The sequence below is a fragment of the Arvicanthis niloticus genome, chromosome 3 (genome assembly GCF_011762505.2).
Source record: "Arvicanthis niloticus isolate mArvNil1 chromosome 3, mArvNil1.pat.X, whole genome shotgun sequence".
Lineage (NCBI taxonomy): Eukaryota > Metazoa > Chordata > Mammalia > Rodentia > Muridae > Arvicanthis > Arvicanthis niloticus.
Window position 1 is genome coordinate 50882300 of NC_047660.1, and position 17635 is coordinate 50899934.

At 36.9% G+C, this 17635-nt stretch overlaps 2 protein-coding genes across 5 annotated transcripts in view; both read left to right on the forward strand.

The window, feature by feature from the left end:
• Positions 1-7666, forward strand: part of Adam28 (ADAM metallopeptidase domain 28) — a 53357-nt gene extending 45691 nt beyond the window's left edge. Inside the window, exons 19-23 of one of the 4 annotated variants that reach the window (XM_076930796.1) lie at positions 237-348; positions 1328-1406; positions 2069-2137; positions 3328-3374; positions 7420-7666. In XM_076930796.1, coding sequence (XP_076786911.1) covers positions 237-348; positions 1328-1406; positions 2069-2137; positions 3328-3374; positions 7420-7477 — 365 coding nt within the window. In that variant the 3' untranslated portion in view covers positions 7478-7666. Of the gene's footprint in view, positions 1-236; positions 349-1327; positions 1407-2068; positions 2138-3327; positions 3375-4285; positions 5186-5277; positions 6692-7419 lie in introns of those variants that run through there. The other 3 variants (XM_076930797.1, XM_034499267.2, XR_013109292.1) reach the window with 3 other exon arrangements.
• Positions 7667-16773: 9107 nt separating this feature from the next.
• Positions 16774-17635, forward strand: part of Adamdec1 (ADAM like decysin 1) — a 28562-nt gene continuing 27700 nt past the window's right edge. Inside the window, exons 1-2 of the mRNA XM_076930798.1 lie at positions 16774-16811; positions 17259-17316. Coding sequence (XP_076786913.1) covers positions 17267-17316 — 50 coding nt within the window. The 5' untranslated portion in view covers positions 16774-16811; positions 17259-17266. The remainder of the gene's footprint in view (positions 16812-17258; positions 17317-17635) is intronic.

Below are 17635 nucleotides of genomic sequence, written 5' to 3' on the forward strand. Positions count from 1 at the left end.
AAATGACTGGATTCTTTCTGGGTAAAAAAAAAAAAAAAAAAAGCAAAGAAGAAAGGGAAAGAGAGAAAGACAGAGGATAGAAGAGAGGGAGAAAGAAAAGCAGGATGGGAATGATAGAGGAAGGGAGGGGTGGAAAGAAGGAAGAAATTGAGGAAGAAATAAAGGAAAAAAAGAGACAGACTAGAGAGAGGTAAGATCCTGTGTCCTCACCAGGGTTCCTGTGCTTTCTGTTATAGACTTCTCCATAGTGGTTGGCGTGCTTTTTCCCCTAGCAGTCATATTTGTGGTGGTTGCTATAGTGATCCAACACCAAAGTGCCAGAAGAAAGCAGCAGCGGAGAGTTCAGAGGTAAGCCTTCACGTGCTTTAGGGACCCTCTGTTATCTACTTCATTTGACTTCGGAGTCTATGACTTAATCCTTCAGATTTTATTTTATTTCAAATATTAAGAAAACCATACATCATATTTGGGGTGGAGGGGTTCTTGTATTTGTTGTTGTTTTTTTGCTTTGCTTTGCTTTGCTTTGCTTTGCTTTGCTTTGCTTTGCTTTGCTTTGCTTTGCTTTGGTTTTCAGAGCAGAGATTAGAAGTCCCCTTTACCAGGCAATGTTTCACAGCAAAATATGCATCCTTTTTGTAATTAATGACAAGAGTTGGCATTAGCCCTCATTGCTAAATATTTTTGCATTTTATTATAAGAAGAGAACACATTTATTTATTGACATTTGTCTAGTAGACATTGTGCAGAGGATTCTCTTTGAGTAAGCTGCAATATTTGCACTTTCTGCATGAATGTAATTTCTGTGTCTCCTAAGGGTATGGAAATCACTTTCAGTGAGTGTGGGGGAAAGAGAGAGGTTAATAAAGCCCTTTGCTTTTTTCCAAAGTGAGAAGCAGAGGCTTCATTGCTATGCAGATCCTTTCTTTTGCAAACTCCATCTTAACACAATGAGTTCTTTTTTTCATCACTTTCCAAGACTGACTTGCTTTGGTGGAATTTATTCATACAAAATAACTCTTAGGTAAATACTTGCTGAATTAGGACTAATTAAATGTCATTATTTAAACAAAGGTTGACTTAACACCATCATTATTAGTGATCAGGGTTCTGCTGAGAAACAAAAGAAAAATGTCTAGTCGAGGTTATAAATTGCAGGATAGTAATGGTGCCTAATTTGCAACTAAAGGCTGAGGGATGATCTGAGAGCAGAAGGAACCCTGATAGCAGAGCATAGCATAGTGGACAAAGGAAGTTGTCCATCCTCTGTTGGATCTCCCTGGCATGCTTAAGGTAGTGTCCAGTTCACAGAATATGTTTTCTCTTACAGGCTATCACCCACCAAGGATGCTAAGCTACACAAGCAGAAGTGTAGACCCCAAAAAGTGAAGGATGTTCAAACACAGGAGGTGAATTCTAGTTTGGCCTGAGTCCATCATTTCTACCCTTCTTACATTATGACCTTATGTCTGTCAGTTGTGCATAGCAGTGCCTAGAAATAAATCACACATCAAAAAATAGTGAGAATTGTGAGCTCTGCACACCCACATTGACAATCTTCCCTAGTGTTTTGTTAACACAAAGGGAATCCTAGGGGAAAATCCCTAGGATTCCTTGTAAAAAGAGCTCATGAAATACAAAGAGAATAAAAGGGGATATGTTACAGGTTCTCTCCTTCCCTCTCTCAGCTCTCCCTTTCCCCCTCTCCTCTCTTTTAACTCTCTACCCCCCCCCATTCTATCCAGTTTGACTCTAAGTTTATTCTTCTGATAAATTTCTCTCTATATAAAGTGATGCATATATTTGTATGTTTAAGCATGTAATATGTAACATGTATGACACAGTCCTTGCCATGTCTTACATGTTTAGGGCTTTCAGCTTTAGTAGGTTGATAGGACAGCATCAGTGGTGATGTTTGTAATGGAAGTTATCCTGGGATGCTTAGGGAAATCATCCTATAAAATGGTCTAGCTTTGCTACTAGGATCTTGCCTGTCTTACTTCTTTCAGGATGTTAAGCTGTATTTAGGCACTTAATGGTTTCGTTGTAAATTTTGATTTCTTTATTTTAGATGAGTCAGATGAAAAGGCTCCATGTGTCTGATCTGCCCACTGAAGAGCAGGAGCCTCCACCTGATGTTGTGAGTTAGCAACTTCTCTTCCATCCAGTCCAACCTCAAGGAAATGCTACCAAAAGACATAGCCCACTATGCTCACTGCTCAGTTACTGACTTGGAAGAGTGTCGAGATTTGTGTGCATATTAACATAAAACACAAACTCTTCCACAAGTCTTCTTTAAAATGCTAAATGTGGGAATATCCCTCTACAATTTTACCTCTGAACTTAGCCACTAAATTAAGAACCTAGAGCTAGAAGTTGATAATATAGAATATTCATGTCTTAGTTGTTTCTGTTGTTGAGTTAAAACATTGTGACCAGCATCAACTTGAAGAGGAAACAGTTTATTTCAGCTTATATCTTATAAGTCCATCACTGAGGGAAGCCAGGACAGGCATGGGAGCAGAAGCCAAGGAGGAGTATTGCTAACTGAATTGCTTTTCTTGGTTTGCTTAGCCCAATTTCTTATACAACTCAGGACTACCTGCCCAGGCTGACCCCGCCCATAGTGGGCTGGTCTTTCCACATCAATCATAGATCAGGATGATATTCCACAGACCTGCCTACATTTCAGTCCTGTAGAGGCATCTTCTTAATTGATATTTTCCCTTCCCAGATACATCTAGGTTTGTATTAAGTTAGCAAATACCAGCCAGTACACCCTGTATATTATATATTTTTTGTCTAGGGTGATGCAGCAAAACAGCATGTGTAGATTATATAGATGAGACAGCATTGATTTCTGCCCACTCTTGAGACTGGGAATTTTAAGATTGAGGAGTTGTGTGTTCTGTGTCTGATGAGGGCTGCTTCATGGTTTTATAATTGAGGGAACAAGGGGAAAAAAGAATGGGAGGGGAGAAAGATTAGAAAAAAGAGAGATACAAGCATCTCTTTGTGTCTTTCCACTTAAGGACATGGATACGATTCTGAGAATTCTGCCCCCAAGGTGTGAATGCCCCAAACCTAATCATCACACCAGGTCTTTAACATGTTATTTGTGTGGATGCACAAAATAAAGTCTACTGTGGTCATGTCTGGATTATAGGCTCAGAACTAACTGAAAGGGTCAAATTCATGGGTATAGAAATATTCTCCTGGGTGAGTTTATAAGGTCTCTGTCCCTGAAAATTAGTTAACCATTTTCAGCATGCATACTTGTTTTTGAAGCAACTACTCCAAGCTGATTTTCCCTTTTTATCTTTTTACTAGCTAATCACAAAGCCAAACTTCCCACCACCACCAATTCCTGTTTCCTTGTAAGTATCAGATGCTCGCTGGTGATTTTCTACCAACTGGCTCTACTCCATAGTTTCTTTGTCAATGATCCCTAGGTTAACCTAAATTCATCATAGCACATTTGTTCTGGGGAATCAAGAAAGACAAGGCCTCCTTCTGTACTGATTTTCTGTGGCTACTGAATCTTTACTGAAAAAAAATAGTTCTTTTATAAATGTTTTTATTAATCATTTTATTAATTTACACTTCAAATGATATTCCCCTTCCTGGTTACCCCTCCACAATCCTCCCATGCTATCCCCCCATTCCTACCCTTTGCCACTATGAGGGTGCTCCTCTATCCATTTAGCAACTCCCACCTCACCCCTCTAGCATCCCCCTATGCTGGGGCAACAAGCCTCCCTCCCTTCCCATTGATGTGAGATAAGGCCATCCTCTGCTACATATGTATTTGTCTGAAGGATATATATATACTCCCTCTATGTATACTCTTTGGTTGTTGGTTTAGGTCCTGGAAGCTCTGGGTGGTCCAGTTAGTTAATATTGTTCTTCTTATGGGGTATATCCCTCTCAGGCAATCCCCCTCAGCTCCTTCAGTCTTCCCCCTAGCTCTTCCATTGCAGTCCCTCGCTCACTTGGATGACTGTCTGTGAGTATCTGCATCTGTATCGGTCAGGTGCTGCTATAAATGCTGAAAAATAATTAATATAACTATTATATAAGGCAAATGTCTTCCAAAGAATTGTTTCTGGATGCTCTTTCTAGAGGATATAAAATTATTTATGAAATTATTGTTAATTTTGAAAGAGGCAGAATATGAAAAGCAGATACACAAAGGAAAGCTGGGATAAAAGTCAAGTCCTCTTAAGTAAATGGCAGAATCCATCTGCTCATGCATAGTTCCTCATGTCTAGCTCTCTGTTGTATATAGAACAGGAAGGGCCAACGTTCCTTTTGTCAAGATGTCTCATAGTTGCAGTGAGCAAATAGGTCGCACGTGTCTGGTGTACCTAGCTCCTCAAATGTTATTTGTGCCAAAGTGTGTGACACTAATGAGAAAACACTGTGGTGTCAACATGAATGGATCTGGTGAGGCAGAAGTCCATTGACAGGGTATTTGGAGTGTGAATTGGCCCTGGGAAGCGGGTTAACACTTAAGTGGAGAGGTGGGCAGTAATCCCACAAAGGAAGTAAGCTTGGCTAAGGTGCAAAAAACATGCCACTTCTCCTGACTGACTTATTTTCCATTTTATCCTAGCAACACAAAAGCACTTCCTTTACTAATTTTAGAGTAACCCCACTTCTGTGCCTACATAAGATATCTATAATGAAATTATAATTTTCTCTCTTTTTTTTTTCACCATTATTGCCAAGGAGAAAAGCCCCAACCATGTCACTTAAGGTGCTTACAGTGGGGCAGGGACTGGCATGAGTGTCTTGACTCTGAGTTTTCCCCATAACCTAAATAAAGGAGACTGAAAAACATCTCTGCTACAAAGTCATGGTGACCCCCCAGTTCCTCATTTTTCATAATAGTGCACAAGGATAGTGGGAATAAATGCAGCATCCCAGTCAATCTCCCAACATCCATAACTCTCTGCAACTCATCCTCTGGGTAGGCTACTTGCTATGGACTACTTCTCTATGCCCATGACTCCCCCCTCCCAGCCCCTGTTCTTATTCTGCCAATTATCTGCACCAGCATTTGAATTGCAGAGTGAGATTCTCACCTTCCATCCTGACCTTCTGCTGCTTCTAATTCTCCATTGCTGATGTATTACATAGTTTATACACTAGAAAGTAACGTTTTGTGGAATTCTTTTAGTTTTTTTTTTTATTAGCATCACCTTACATCTATTTATCTACTTAGCTAATTTTTTCAGATGCTCTGATCATCTGAGAGGTTTTTTTTTTTTCTTTAAGGGAACCAAATGCAAAAGTCTGAAGCAACAGCTAAGCCAGGGTCGATGATCAGATGGTCAGAATGGAAGCCTCGATGTTTCAGATGGAAACATATAAGCGCTCTTGACCCTCAGAGGCCTCAGAGGTTAACACGTTCTGGTTTGTGCTGTATTTTGAGGAGATTAAAACGTTTAAGAAAGATACACTTTTGAAGATCTCTGTGCTAATTTAAATCGTCTCCTTTCCATATTCTGAGGGAGATGGCTAAAGGAATGTATAAACTGTAAAACTCTAATTAGTTGATTTCCCCCTTTATTTTTACTACAATATTGACTGCTCAAATGTCTTGAAGTCTTAAATGTCCTCATTTGGAGGGGATTTATATACCCTGTAATGAAAACAAAACAGAACAGAGAGGACAAAACAAAATCATAAGCCACTGGGGGGAGCGGGGAGTGCATTCATTGCTAAATAACTAGCAGCATCTTGACTCTTTAAATTTGTCAACTTAGAACATCCAGTTTTTTTAAAATTATATATGTAAGCACCTTGTTCTATTTCCTTGCTACTCTTTCTTCTGAAATTTTTATTCACTTTGTTATTTTGGGAGTGTTCTACAATCCAGTAAAATACGTTTATTAAAAAATTTAGTCACAGATATTTTTATGTCAACTACTAGCATAGTTAAAGTGAACTTCCCTTTCTAAATAGAGAATGTTTTAGTTAAAGAAATGAACATAAACAAGAAGTTACAAACTGAAGACCTGTTGGCTGGGTTTGGATTGCAGATGTGTTTTATTTGGTCTAAACTGAAGATGTTGACCACACAGAGTTTATTTTTTAAACTGTTTTTGGTTTCATAGAAATAAATTTTAAGTTGTGAGATCTTGCATAAGCATCTAAATTCCTGGATTAAAAGAAAAATCTGATAGTCTGTCAACAACATAACCACATTGTCTTTAACATCTTCAGCATCATTAACATATGGTAGAACCAACATGGTTGGTTGGGTACCAAATACTCCCTCCCTTGCTTTAATAACTCTAATTTAGTCTAGCTCTCCAGTTTTAGAATGATGGGAACCACTCCATACATGTTATGGTAACCCATTCATAACAATCACAATTTTGTTTTGCCAGAGATTTGTAAGTAGATGGGTAACTCCCCATTTTGTCCCTGTGGATGAGGGAGGATGCATGTTGGGAAATTTCTGAGGAATATTTCTCCATTCATCCTTTCTACTGGTTGTTGACATCTGGTATTGCTTCAGCTGTGCTGTGATCTGAGATGATGTGAACAAGATAGAGCAGGGAGATAAACAAAATTTAACTGCACTTCCTAAGATGTTATTGAACTGGTAGATTAACAATTGTTGAACTAGGTCCACTTTTTGCTGGGACTTCTTGTACAATCAATAAATTTTCCTTGTCCAAAGCATGTTGAGTTGGGTTTTCTCTCACATGAAGCTGCATTCACTCTAATGAGTGAGGTAGCTTTACCAATGCCAAGGTGCATGCCCCCTATTATCATGGTGGCATTCCCCTGTTTTATATTTGTGTCATTGCATCCATTGCCAATACTCCTTGCCTCTGACGGTCTTCATTATGTATCTCAAGGGAGAACTTTCAGACTCAGTAATTCTGGAGTCTACCTATCAACTCTTGTTGTTGGGTTCTTTTCATCTGAGTTTCTTAAGTAAAGCGCTACTTACATATGGCTGAGTCTTGAGGTTAAGATTTAAAACTTAGAACACTTTCTTCTGACCTGGAAATACATTCCTATTTCACATGAAGTCTTAATCTGCTTGTGAGTAACCTTTAACCCCTGCTGGTTTTGTTTGCTTACTTGTTTCCTTGTGTTAATAACTCTCTGAGACACAATTTACACTGTCATTTTTGCTTTGTTTTGCTTATGAAACAACTACATTTATTTATTATGTATGTGTGTGCTGGTCAGAGAACAACTCTCAGGAGTTAGTTGTCTCCATCCTGCATGTGGGTCCTTTATCCACTGAGTCATTTCCCTGACCCCCATATCATGTGGAATATGCATGTGGGGTATGTGTGTGTGTGTGTGTGTTCACACACCCATGCATGCATGCATGTATGTGGAGCTCAGAGGACAATTTAGTAAAGTCAGTTCTTTCTATCTATCTTTATGTAGGTTCCAGGGATTGAACTCAGGTCACCAGGCTTGCTATGAAAGCACCTTTACCTTCTGAACCATCTTACCAGCCCCCACTTTACTTTTTATAATGTTGAATAATTAAAAATCTTGAACCTAAAAATCTCAAGTAGCCATTTTTCATGTCTGGAGCTAGAAGTTAGTCATATGTAAGATATACATATATACACAAAGAGTGCTGTTTGAACATACAATGACTTAATAAATGATGTTACTTTGTTCTTGATCAACCATATAGTTCAAAATTTCTTAATACATCTAAAGGCCACTAATAACATTCTCTCTGTGTGGGGGGGGGCATGTATGCATGTGTGTGTATGTGTGTGTGTGTGTGTGTGTGCATGTGTGTGTCTTTTTTATTGCTCTCTTTAAAAAAAATAGTAGCAAAATCTGCAAGATATTGCCAACAGTCAATTCCTTCATTTATCTTACACATGGTCTCTCACTGTTGTTTGTCTGAGTCCTTGATCAGTTTGAAAAACTTCAGTTTCTTTTCACAGTTGACTGATTTTTTGTTGTCAGTTTTACTCCTTAATTATAATTTGTTTTGTACATGTTGCTCATATTCACTTGGTTGGCAGTGATAGTCCTTTTCAAAAACTGTTTTGTGCCAAAATTAATGCAGTATCACTCATTCTTTTGGCTAAGGTACAGGGCAAATGCAGTGATGAACAATCATATAGGCATCATCTTCCCGAAGTTCCCCGTGTTGAAGTCTGTGTTGCTGGAGGGTCAGATTTTGAGAAGGATTGTTAGCAAACTTATTTTGAAGTGTGTTCATATAGTAGAAATCTGAAATCTGGAGAATACGAATATAAAAATAATCGTGACAATACCCCCCTCCCCACCAAAATTAAGCATAAAGAGATACTTGAAATACCTACATCTAATTACTTTTTGTTTATTCTTCCTTAGGCTGGCTGTACTTTTTGATAATTTACACTTATTGAGGGCATGAGAACACCTTTATCCTTATCTTTATGATGACTTTATATTACTTACTCATTTAATATCACTTCAAACAGAATTAATGACAATAAATTAATTGTGTGTCTGTGTATATGTACCATGTCTGTACCTGATCATTTTCATTTTTCTTAGTATAATACTTTCCAGCTTCATCCATTGCTGCAGCATTTATTTAGGCCACATCCTATTTTAAAGCTTAATCAACCTAATGCTTCCTAATATATTTATATTTATTGACTGCATCAGACTGCTACAGATTATATATATATATATATATATATATATATATATATATATATATATATGCCTCCAGGAGCCCACACACATCAACACCACTTTTGTTCTTATTCAGTTCCTAGTTGAAACAATGTTTTATACTTTTCCTTTCACCTTGTGCTTTTTTTGGAGACAAACCTAAGTTGATGATTTTATACTATCTAGCCCTAATATTTTACACTACTTGGGGTAGAGTATTTTATTCAATCTGAATTTAGGACATCTGTTTCCTAACAAAAACTAGCTCCAAGGTTGTTTGAGGAGCAATGAACAAGCATCATCTGTCTTCAGACCAATGTTGACATCTTAGTCCTGTAACTGTCATGGGAAAGAGGATTTAAGGAAGTTCACAAATTCAACTAAGTGAAATAGGAAACAGAAAAAAATACGACTGTGCTTATCAGTCTCCCCTTGATGTCTCAATTACTTTAAAGAAGGGAAGTGCTAACCACTGACCTACAAAAGTTGTGATATTTCTCTCAGAGAAAGCTTCAATTCAAACTCAAGAGTTAGGACACAGAAAAAATAACCCTCCCCCTGCCCAACCCCATGTAATTAATTCTTGCCATTAAACTGACTTTCTAAACTCTTTGGCTGTCATGGTAACTTGCTAGGATATGTATGCCTGTAATTGGCATGGAGCCTTCAGAATCCAGCTTCAGCAAGACATTCTTAATCTTTCATGCTATTAGCAAGAATGAGCAGATCCACCAAAAAGCTGAAGAATCAAACAGGCAGAAAAAAAGAACATGAGAACATGAGGAAAACATGCTACAAAGACGATGAGAAAAAAATAGGGAGACAAAGAAAACATTCATGTCAGAGAGTCCAGCACACTCAGGAAGGGACAGCAGTCCTGTTATTGCCAACAGCCGACTTTTAACCTGATGACCATCATTTAAACATTCTCAATATGTTCAGATTTATTCATGTATAAAATGAGATAGGATTCATAACTTTTCCACTGTCAAGATAGTTTCTATAATTTGAATGCTGAATGTCTTCAAATGTCTATAGAGTAAAGGTTTTGATGCTTTTGGAAAGGGGTGCAACTTTTAAGAGGTGGAGCCCAAGGGGAAGCAGTCAAATAATTGAAGTCATGTGAAATGGCACTGGAAGACCCTGACCTCCTACTTTCTCTCTCCTTTGCATCTCAGCCATGAGGTAAATGACTGTGTTCTCTCCACCATAAATTATGGGGTTAGTGTGTACTCAAAGCAATATGCCCAACTGACCATGGACTGAAACCTCCAACATACAGATATTTAATCCTTGGTCATCATCCTGGTGATCTATTATAGATGCTTCTTATTAACACTGAAGAGTTTTTAAGAAGCATGCAAAGAAAATATAATTATAAAGCAAAATATATAGAGAGGCATCCTGATGAGCTGGAAAGTTATATAGTTATATACATTAATGGCTTATCAGCAAGAGGACTACTATTGTTTTGTTTTTGCTTTTGTTTTTGTTTTGGTTGTGTTTTTTTCCTTCAGTCTGCTTTTATACCATTTTAATTACATGCAAATATTAAGGTCAGTTCTAGGTTGAGGAACTAGCAATACAATAGATGCAAATAGTTAAGGAACAAGCAAGACAATAGACACAAACACTCAAAGAACAAGCAAGGCAATAAACAAAGTTCCGTAATCACTCTCATGCTCACTGTTTCTAAGGGTTTATCATGATGAACAAAATATCTGAGCCTACTTTGCTGTCCTAGCCCAAAGTCTTTTTCTTGCCTGAAGCCTACTTCTTTTTTCTAGCCTAGTATTTAGATTCCTTCCTGAAATTACTTCTTTGTAATTTCAGATTCTAGTCTAATGTCAGAGTCCTGCCTAGAGCCCACTTCCTTGTCCTTAGTCAATGTCAGATTGCTGCCAGACAGCCCCAAAAGCTCTTCACATCTCCTTGCTTTTTACTTCATAAACAGGACTGAGTATGTCTTAGGTTGTTCTGACAGAATGCCTTCCTTACCTGTTGTGGAATATGCATTATTAAAAGCAATGCACTTCTGTCTTAGAATTGGTAAGGTTCTGTGCAGAATCTTACCCGTCCTTGGCTTGCCAGCCTGTTAATTAATAACTCTGTCTGGGGGTCCATTTTCAGTTTCAAACCATGTACTTTGGCTGCCAACATGTTGATGTTTTATTAAATGTCAATTACAGAGCCATCATGTACAGTTTATTATGTCAGATACATTTGAGAAGGATGTGGACTTGGAATATTTAGAGGATATTTCACATTGGCAAGCCTTCTTTGACTGTTCCTTTGTTTCCATTTTGTTATGCTTCTAGAATTTTTCTTCATATTCCTAGTCTTCTTATTCATATTCCTAGTTTCCTTCTCTTTTGTCAAGTCTAAATCTCAGTTAGAATTTCTACATCAAATTGAACTTTCTCCTCGCTTTGAAGCTATGTGGAGCAATGACTTTGGATTTATATCATGGTCAACCAACAAACAATAAATTTGAGAAGCTTTTAGAGAAAAAATTATAGCCAATTATAGATTTGTGCATTTAAACAGGATAGTATGATATAGTAACACAAGTATACACACGTCATAGTTTTTGGGTGTTATGGTCACTTAACTTTATAAAAATCTTACAGAAAAAAGTTGTCATATACTTCAAATGATAAAGCTGAGATAACGATGAGAATAGATGGTTTTCCCCCTTATCACATAGGTACTAAGCATCAGAATAGCACATAAATTTAACTATCTTCATCCATATCTTTTCTTTCAGTACCAAAATTCAAACCTAGAAAGCCATGCATGCTAGGCAAGAACTCTACTGCTAAGATACACCATTTCTACCTCAATCCAAATTTACCATCAGTACCACTATGTTACCAGTTGCAAAACTATTTTAAACAGAAAACACATGTAATACTATAATGTTAAGAATGCAAATTCTAGTATTTTTATCTCTAACAACAATGTTTATTGACATTCATGAAGTTTGTGTTGCTGAAATAACATCATCCCAATTTAAGATCCACTTCTAAAATTATTTCCCTTCCCCCTACTTTATTATTGATATGATTAATATTCACTGTGTCAACTAACAAAAAAGCTTTCTCTAAACTTAACATATTGTGCAGTTTTGCTTAGCTGGTTATATTTCTTAGTTCTCCAAAGTAAATATTTACAAAGCTTCCATTTACCATGCTATTAGGAGGAAAATGTTGAACCTCTCTATATGCTGTCCAGTCTGATTGTGAAGCTTTATGTAAATAAATATAAGGATAAAATAATTGCTGAAATAAAGATAAATGGCTCCAAGGATTTATGGGAGAATGTTTACCAGGAAAGGGCAGGAGAACTTGTCAGTGCAGTTGTCATGTAAATCTTTGACTACATATACTTACAAATATATTATATACTTATAAAATTTTCATATACTTATAAAGGAATATAGCCATCCAGAGAGATGCTAAGACTAATAAAAGTCACACTACCAGCAAAAGTATGGCATGTTCAGGACACAGATCATTAAGACTATTAGTAAACCAAAGAGTTTTGTTTAGAGTATATTTTCTGCATTTGTATATGGTGTTCTTCTTTAAATACACACATATTATATTACATAAAATTATATTTAAAATTTTATAATACAAAGAAAAGGTACATTTTAAAAATAGGGAAACTTCAGAAATTTTAAAGCCTGTTTAGATGAGATTTTTGAAGTATCAAACACAGTGTTATATGTTTATATGCAACACTCATTACCCAGGAACAAATATTAATTAAACCAGAAGGACAAGACAGCTAATGCAAGATTTACAGTGCCCATAAAGTGCAAGCAAAAGAATCTATGATGAGAGAGAGGAAAACCGTAGAGGCAAAGCATGACCAGAGATCTGGAACACACAGTGTATCAGAAGGAGTTAGCTGTTCCTGCTCTGAGAACTGAAGCTTTCCAAGATGTCCTCACTGTTTTATAAATCCAGAAGAACTGTCTATATCTTCTTCCTAGATTCTCACTTTGGTCATCTATGGACACTCTGTAAGTGCAGTCAGTGGCTCCTTATCAAGGTCCACACTCAGATCACATACATTTGGAAAGGCAACTTAACAGATACCTTAGGACAGCCACCATCCATCCTTTTCATCATAAACTATGCACTGCTAAGAGTAAGTGAGGAAGTGAAGACCCCTGCTGTTCACTTCCCCTTCCTGTCTCTTCTCTCTTTGATGAGTTAGAGTTTCACTGCATAGTCTCATAGTCCAGGATGCAATAATTCATGTTAACCCTGCCTCAACCTCATTGTTGGGATTATAGACATGTGAGTAAATATTTACAGTTGAATTTAATTCCATGAATTGAGAGCCCAAACAGTAGCTTTGATATTCATGGCATCAAGCCGAATAGAGATGCTTTCTCTCATCTGCAAAGTTTAAACCTATCAATCTTAGTGATCGTGACTACATACTGTATTACTGTACAGTCATTATTTTTAACATCTGAAACAGTATAAATATTTTGATTCCAGAGATTATGAACAGCAGAAGTAGAAATCTGAAAACTGGAAAATATGAAAATAAAAATTCATGACAGTAGCCACTCCCCACCAAAATAAAGCATAAAGGAATACTTGAAATACCTACATCTAATTACTTTGTGTTTTTTCACCCTTAGACTGACTGCACTTCTTAGATACCATCACCCCTATATTTATAGCGACTTTATTTGTCATTAATTCTGTTTGGAGTAATATTAAATAAGGAAGTAATACAAAAATTCCTCATGTGCACAAAACAATTAACTTTGTAAGTATTCATTATGTAATGATGGTTTCTGACCAAATATAGGCATCAAAACTAACTTTCTGTGTGATAGTACAACACCAGCATTTCACATTAGTAGTGTTCTGCACTACCTTGAGAAGCTGTGTACTTTCAATGTGGAATCCCTAAGGACATAGCTGGAAAACATTTCTCATGTGCATATTTGACAGACAAGGCCTCTTGAACTATTGCAGGTACTTTTTTTGTTTTGTTGCAAGCAGAGGTAATACACAAATAGAAGATTTGAGTTCATCAGTTTCTCTCCAGACCATGTGTCTTTCCCTGAGGACTGACTCAAATGACCTCAGAATGACATAACCTCAGCAATCTTTGCATGCAACAGGGTCTCACCACAGAAGCCACATGAGCCATGTGGTCTAGACTTTCTTCTTAAAACATAAATGGAGAAGTGAAAAAGGAAGAATTCTAGCTGGGATGGCCTAAGTATGCTTCTACCCAAAAGGGTTATTCTAAGGACCCAGTCAACAGAAAGATCACAGTAAATTTGGCGAGGAAGAAAACCTGTGCATGTGCACCTTTGTAAAAACACTCGGTGGTGCCCAGCATATTGCTAGTAGAACATAGTTCAGGTTTATTCTTGTCCTAAAACCTAAATACCCTTGTAAAATGTATAGTGGGCTGTTTGAGACATTTTGGGGTTTTGGCTTAGAACACAAACAGCTTGACAACTCTATGGGAGGTACAGGAATAGTAGAAATCACCCAGATGCTTCTCTGGAAGTTTGCTGGCTCTGCCTTGTACACATACTACTGTGTATTTCAACTCTGCAATAAGGATTCTTCCTGGTGAACTGAGGAGTAAACTCAGTATAAAAGAAAGACAGCCACAACTTGAGGCTTAGGGGAATGTGCTGAACAGGTCCATACCAGATAGCTTGGCACCCAACCCCTCTAAAACCAATAATACAAGTAACACTCTGAAGCCAAGAGGTGAGGAGCTGACTTGAGGGCTCTGTGTTGGGAAGTGATGATAGAGTTCTGGCATGTCTAGAGTGTCCATCCACAATGGGAGGATTTATCCATGCCTTTCCTACAGACTAGGATTTTCTAGCTGAGATCTAAGGCCTGCCCTTCTCTACATGCAGTGCTAAAGAGAATGAAAATAATTTCATATGAAAGTGAGATATTTTGCTACCCAGCATCAAATAACAAAAGCAAATGCTAAAGGAAGACAAAACACTGAACGAGAGGCTCTACCATGCACACCAGTGGTGACAACGATGGCAGGAGCAAGTGAGCATCACAGTCACAGAGGAATACATGAGAAGTATGAAATAATAACACAAACTACAAAGGGAGACATGTTAGGCCTTGAAATTTGCATGAGAAAAAATGCACAATAAAGTGTGTGGGATGCACAGGATGATAGATAAAATGAAGTAAAAGGTCAGAAAGTACAGAAAATCTTTAGAAGGAAATAAAAAAGGAAAGAAAATTTGGAAGAGCAGAGATTATAGAGAATGAAAATGCTAAAATGAAAGTAATACTAACTCCAGAAAAGGAGATTTTAAAAGTGAGTATAAGGAAAACAAAAGTTGAATTGTGTACACTTAAGAAAAATAAATAAAAAGGAAAAAAGAAAATATTATGGGAAACTAAAACAGAGGGAAAGTAATAAACAAAAGAAAACATTTCCTTTTTAAGAAACATCAAGACAAATTTAGAAAAAAATTAAATGGACAGTAAAAAAAACTCTCTAAGAGTCTAAAATATAAAGCATTCTGCACAGAGAAAAATCCAGGACCTTAAAGTCTTCAAAAGCTGTCAATTCAACACTGAAAAACAGCCATAGACTATTTCTGCAGCTATGCATTCACATTTAGTCTTCCATATTCACATTTATAAATGTAAATATGTATATGTAATATATGTGTGTGTGTGTGTGTGTGTTAAACTTGTAAAGACTGCTCACCTCTATTTACTATATTGATATTTGTGCTCTTTTAAAGTATAGGAGGACTGTATCTTCAGAGATCTTTTTGTTCTGTCTCAGAACAAACATTGCGCAGTTTAGTTTTATTTCAGGATCTCTATAACAGTGCTGGGAATTTAAATGATCTACTCCAAATTTTATTGAACACCTACAATCTACAGGGGAAAAAAATGGATTCTTGTAAGAATTTAGAATGGTGTCTAGCTTCGGGCTCAACATAGTTTATTTACTGTGTCTGCCACAACCAAACAAGTTCATCTTCTGACACAAACACAGATATACACAGAGACACAGACACAGACACACACACACAAATATAGGAAAAAACATTAAAATAAAATGTATTTGATAAAACTACTCAACATATGGTTGCGGGACCTTATTCAGAGCTTACTGTGATGCACATAGGAAATATTACAATGTAACTATTATTTGAGAAAGAAATCAGCCTTTATTCTGAGTATAGCATGGGTATGTAGAAAAATATAGCCAGTGAACTTGGTGGAAAAAGTGAAGTCCATATGGCTGAAGGGCATGGTCCTCTGAGCAATCATTTTACAGAAGTTTTCACTCTGAATCAACCCCACAGGATCTTATTGCAAGCACAAAGATTGTTTCATTTAGGTAATGCTACAGGGTCAGGAGCTCTTGCCAAACTGAGGGAGCTATGCTTAGTGACAGTAAGAATATTTGATTGCTAAGAATCAATGATGACAGATCTTTTAGGAAGGTAGTTTATATAAATAAATAGATTCAGAGATGGGTCAGGGAGATACTCAGGAGCCTGACATAAGTTTTTCCAAAATAAGAATCCTTTTCATAATGCTGAATGCATTTTAGATTTTGTATCAGGGCTCCTTACCTAATACAAATTAGTCCAAAAGACATTTAAAGTTTTTAATATAGAATATTAAGGAGTATTAAAAGACAAAAACATTTTCTCCTAAGTAAAGGCATAAAAGAATGTATCAGTATACAGGATATTATTGCTACCAAATCAATTTAAATTCTATTAGTATAAAAACGAAGTAAAATAAAGAAAAATATTAAAAAGAGTGTTTAGGGATTTAAATGTCTTGTGGGAGTTGCAATATTAATGAAGAAGTTAATATTATTCCACAAAGCAGGAAGTTTATTAAAGTCCTGGAGGAAAAGAACTTAAAGGTTAAGATTTTGCAGCTAATCAAACTCTTGAGAATATGAGGGTTGCTTGCAAAGAATCTGGGGGTATATAAGGCTGTGGAAATTTAACTTCATCAAAGTTTAAAGCTTCTCTGCATTAAGTGAAGAATTCAGGTTATAGAAAGACAAATATTGAATGTCCTTTCTCACACACAGATCCTGGCTCCATAGAGTTATAATATATCTAAGCAGAGGCGAAGGTAAGGAGAGCCCAGCAGATCTGGAAAGGATGAGTAAGTGTGGGGCTGGGCAGTAAGATATAGGAAACATGGGAAGAGGAACACTGAGAAGGATACAGGGAATGAGGAACAGGTAGAGGGCACCAGAGCAGGTGGATTGCATCAATACCGAATGTTTGTCTTTGCCATATTTCTCCAATGCTGTATTTACATAATATGCATATTGTATTAGATCTTATAAATACAATTATATAAAACAACAACAGGAAGTCTTCTGGATAAATTAACAAGTAAGAATAATAAACCCATATTGTACTGTAAAAGGCAGAAGACACAGGATAATCAGATACTTTAATAAACTTTATATGTCTGTCCTAAATGAAGTTTTGTGATCAAAGACCAAATGAAAGCAGAAACTATATTTCTAACTGCAGTGATCCTGAAGCCTTGGTTTGTTGTATGTTTCAGGATTTGTCATGATGCCAGAGATCTGTACATTCTCCATCTCCACTGTGCTGCACACTAGGTACTCATCAATGGCTGCTGAGCATTAAACTGTGGTTTCTATAGCTACCGAATGCAGCATTTAATTTGTGTTTCTTTTTAAGCCTTTTACTTAATAGGTATATGTGGCCATTGACTACTGTGAGACTAATACAAGTTTACAGGTTAGAAGGAAGAGCTTCAGGGAGAACAAGGGTGTGAATGCAGGATGAGGTCCTGTATTATATATGAGCTATATATAGATACAAAATAAGAAGTATGAAATATGAAACCACTGGGATTGTTAAGTGGGTAATGGGCTTGCTGTCAAGCATATGACCAGAGAGTGATTTCAACTCCAC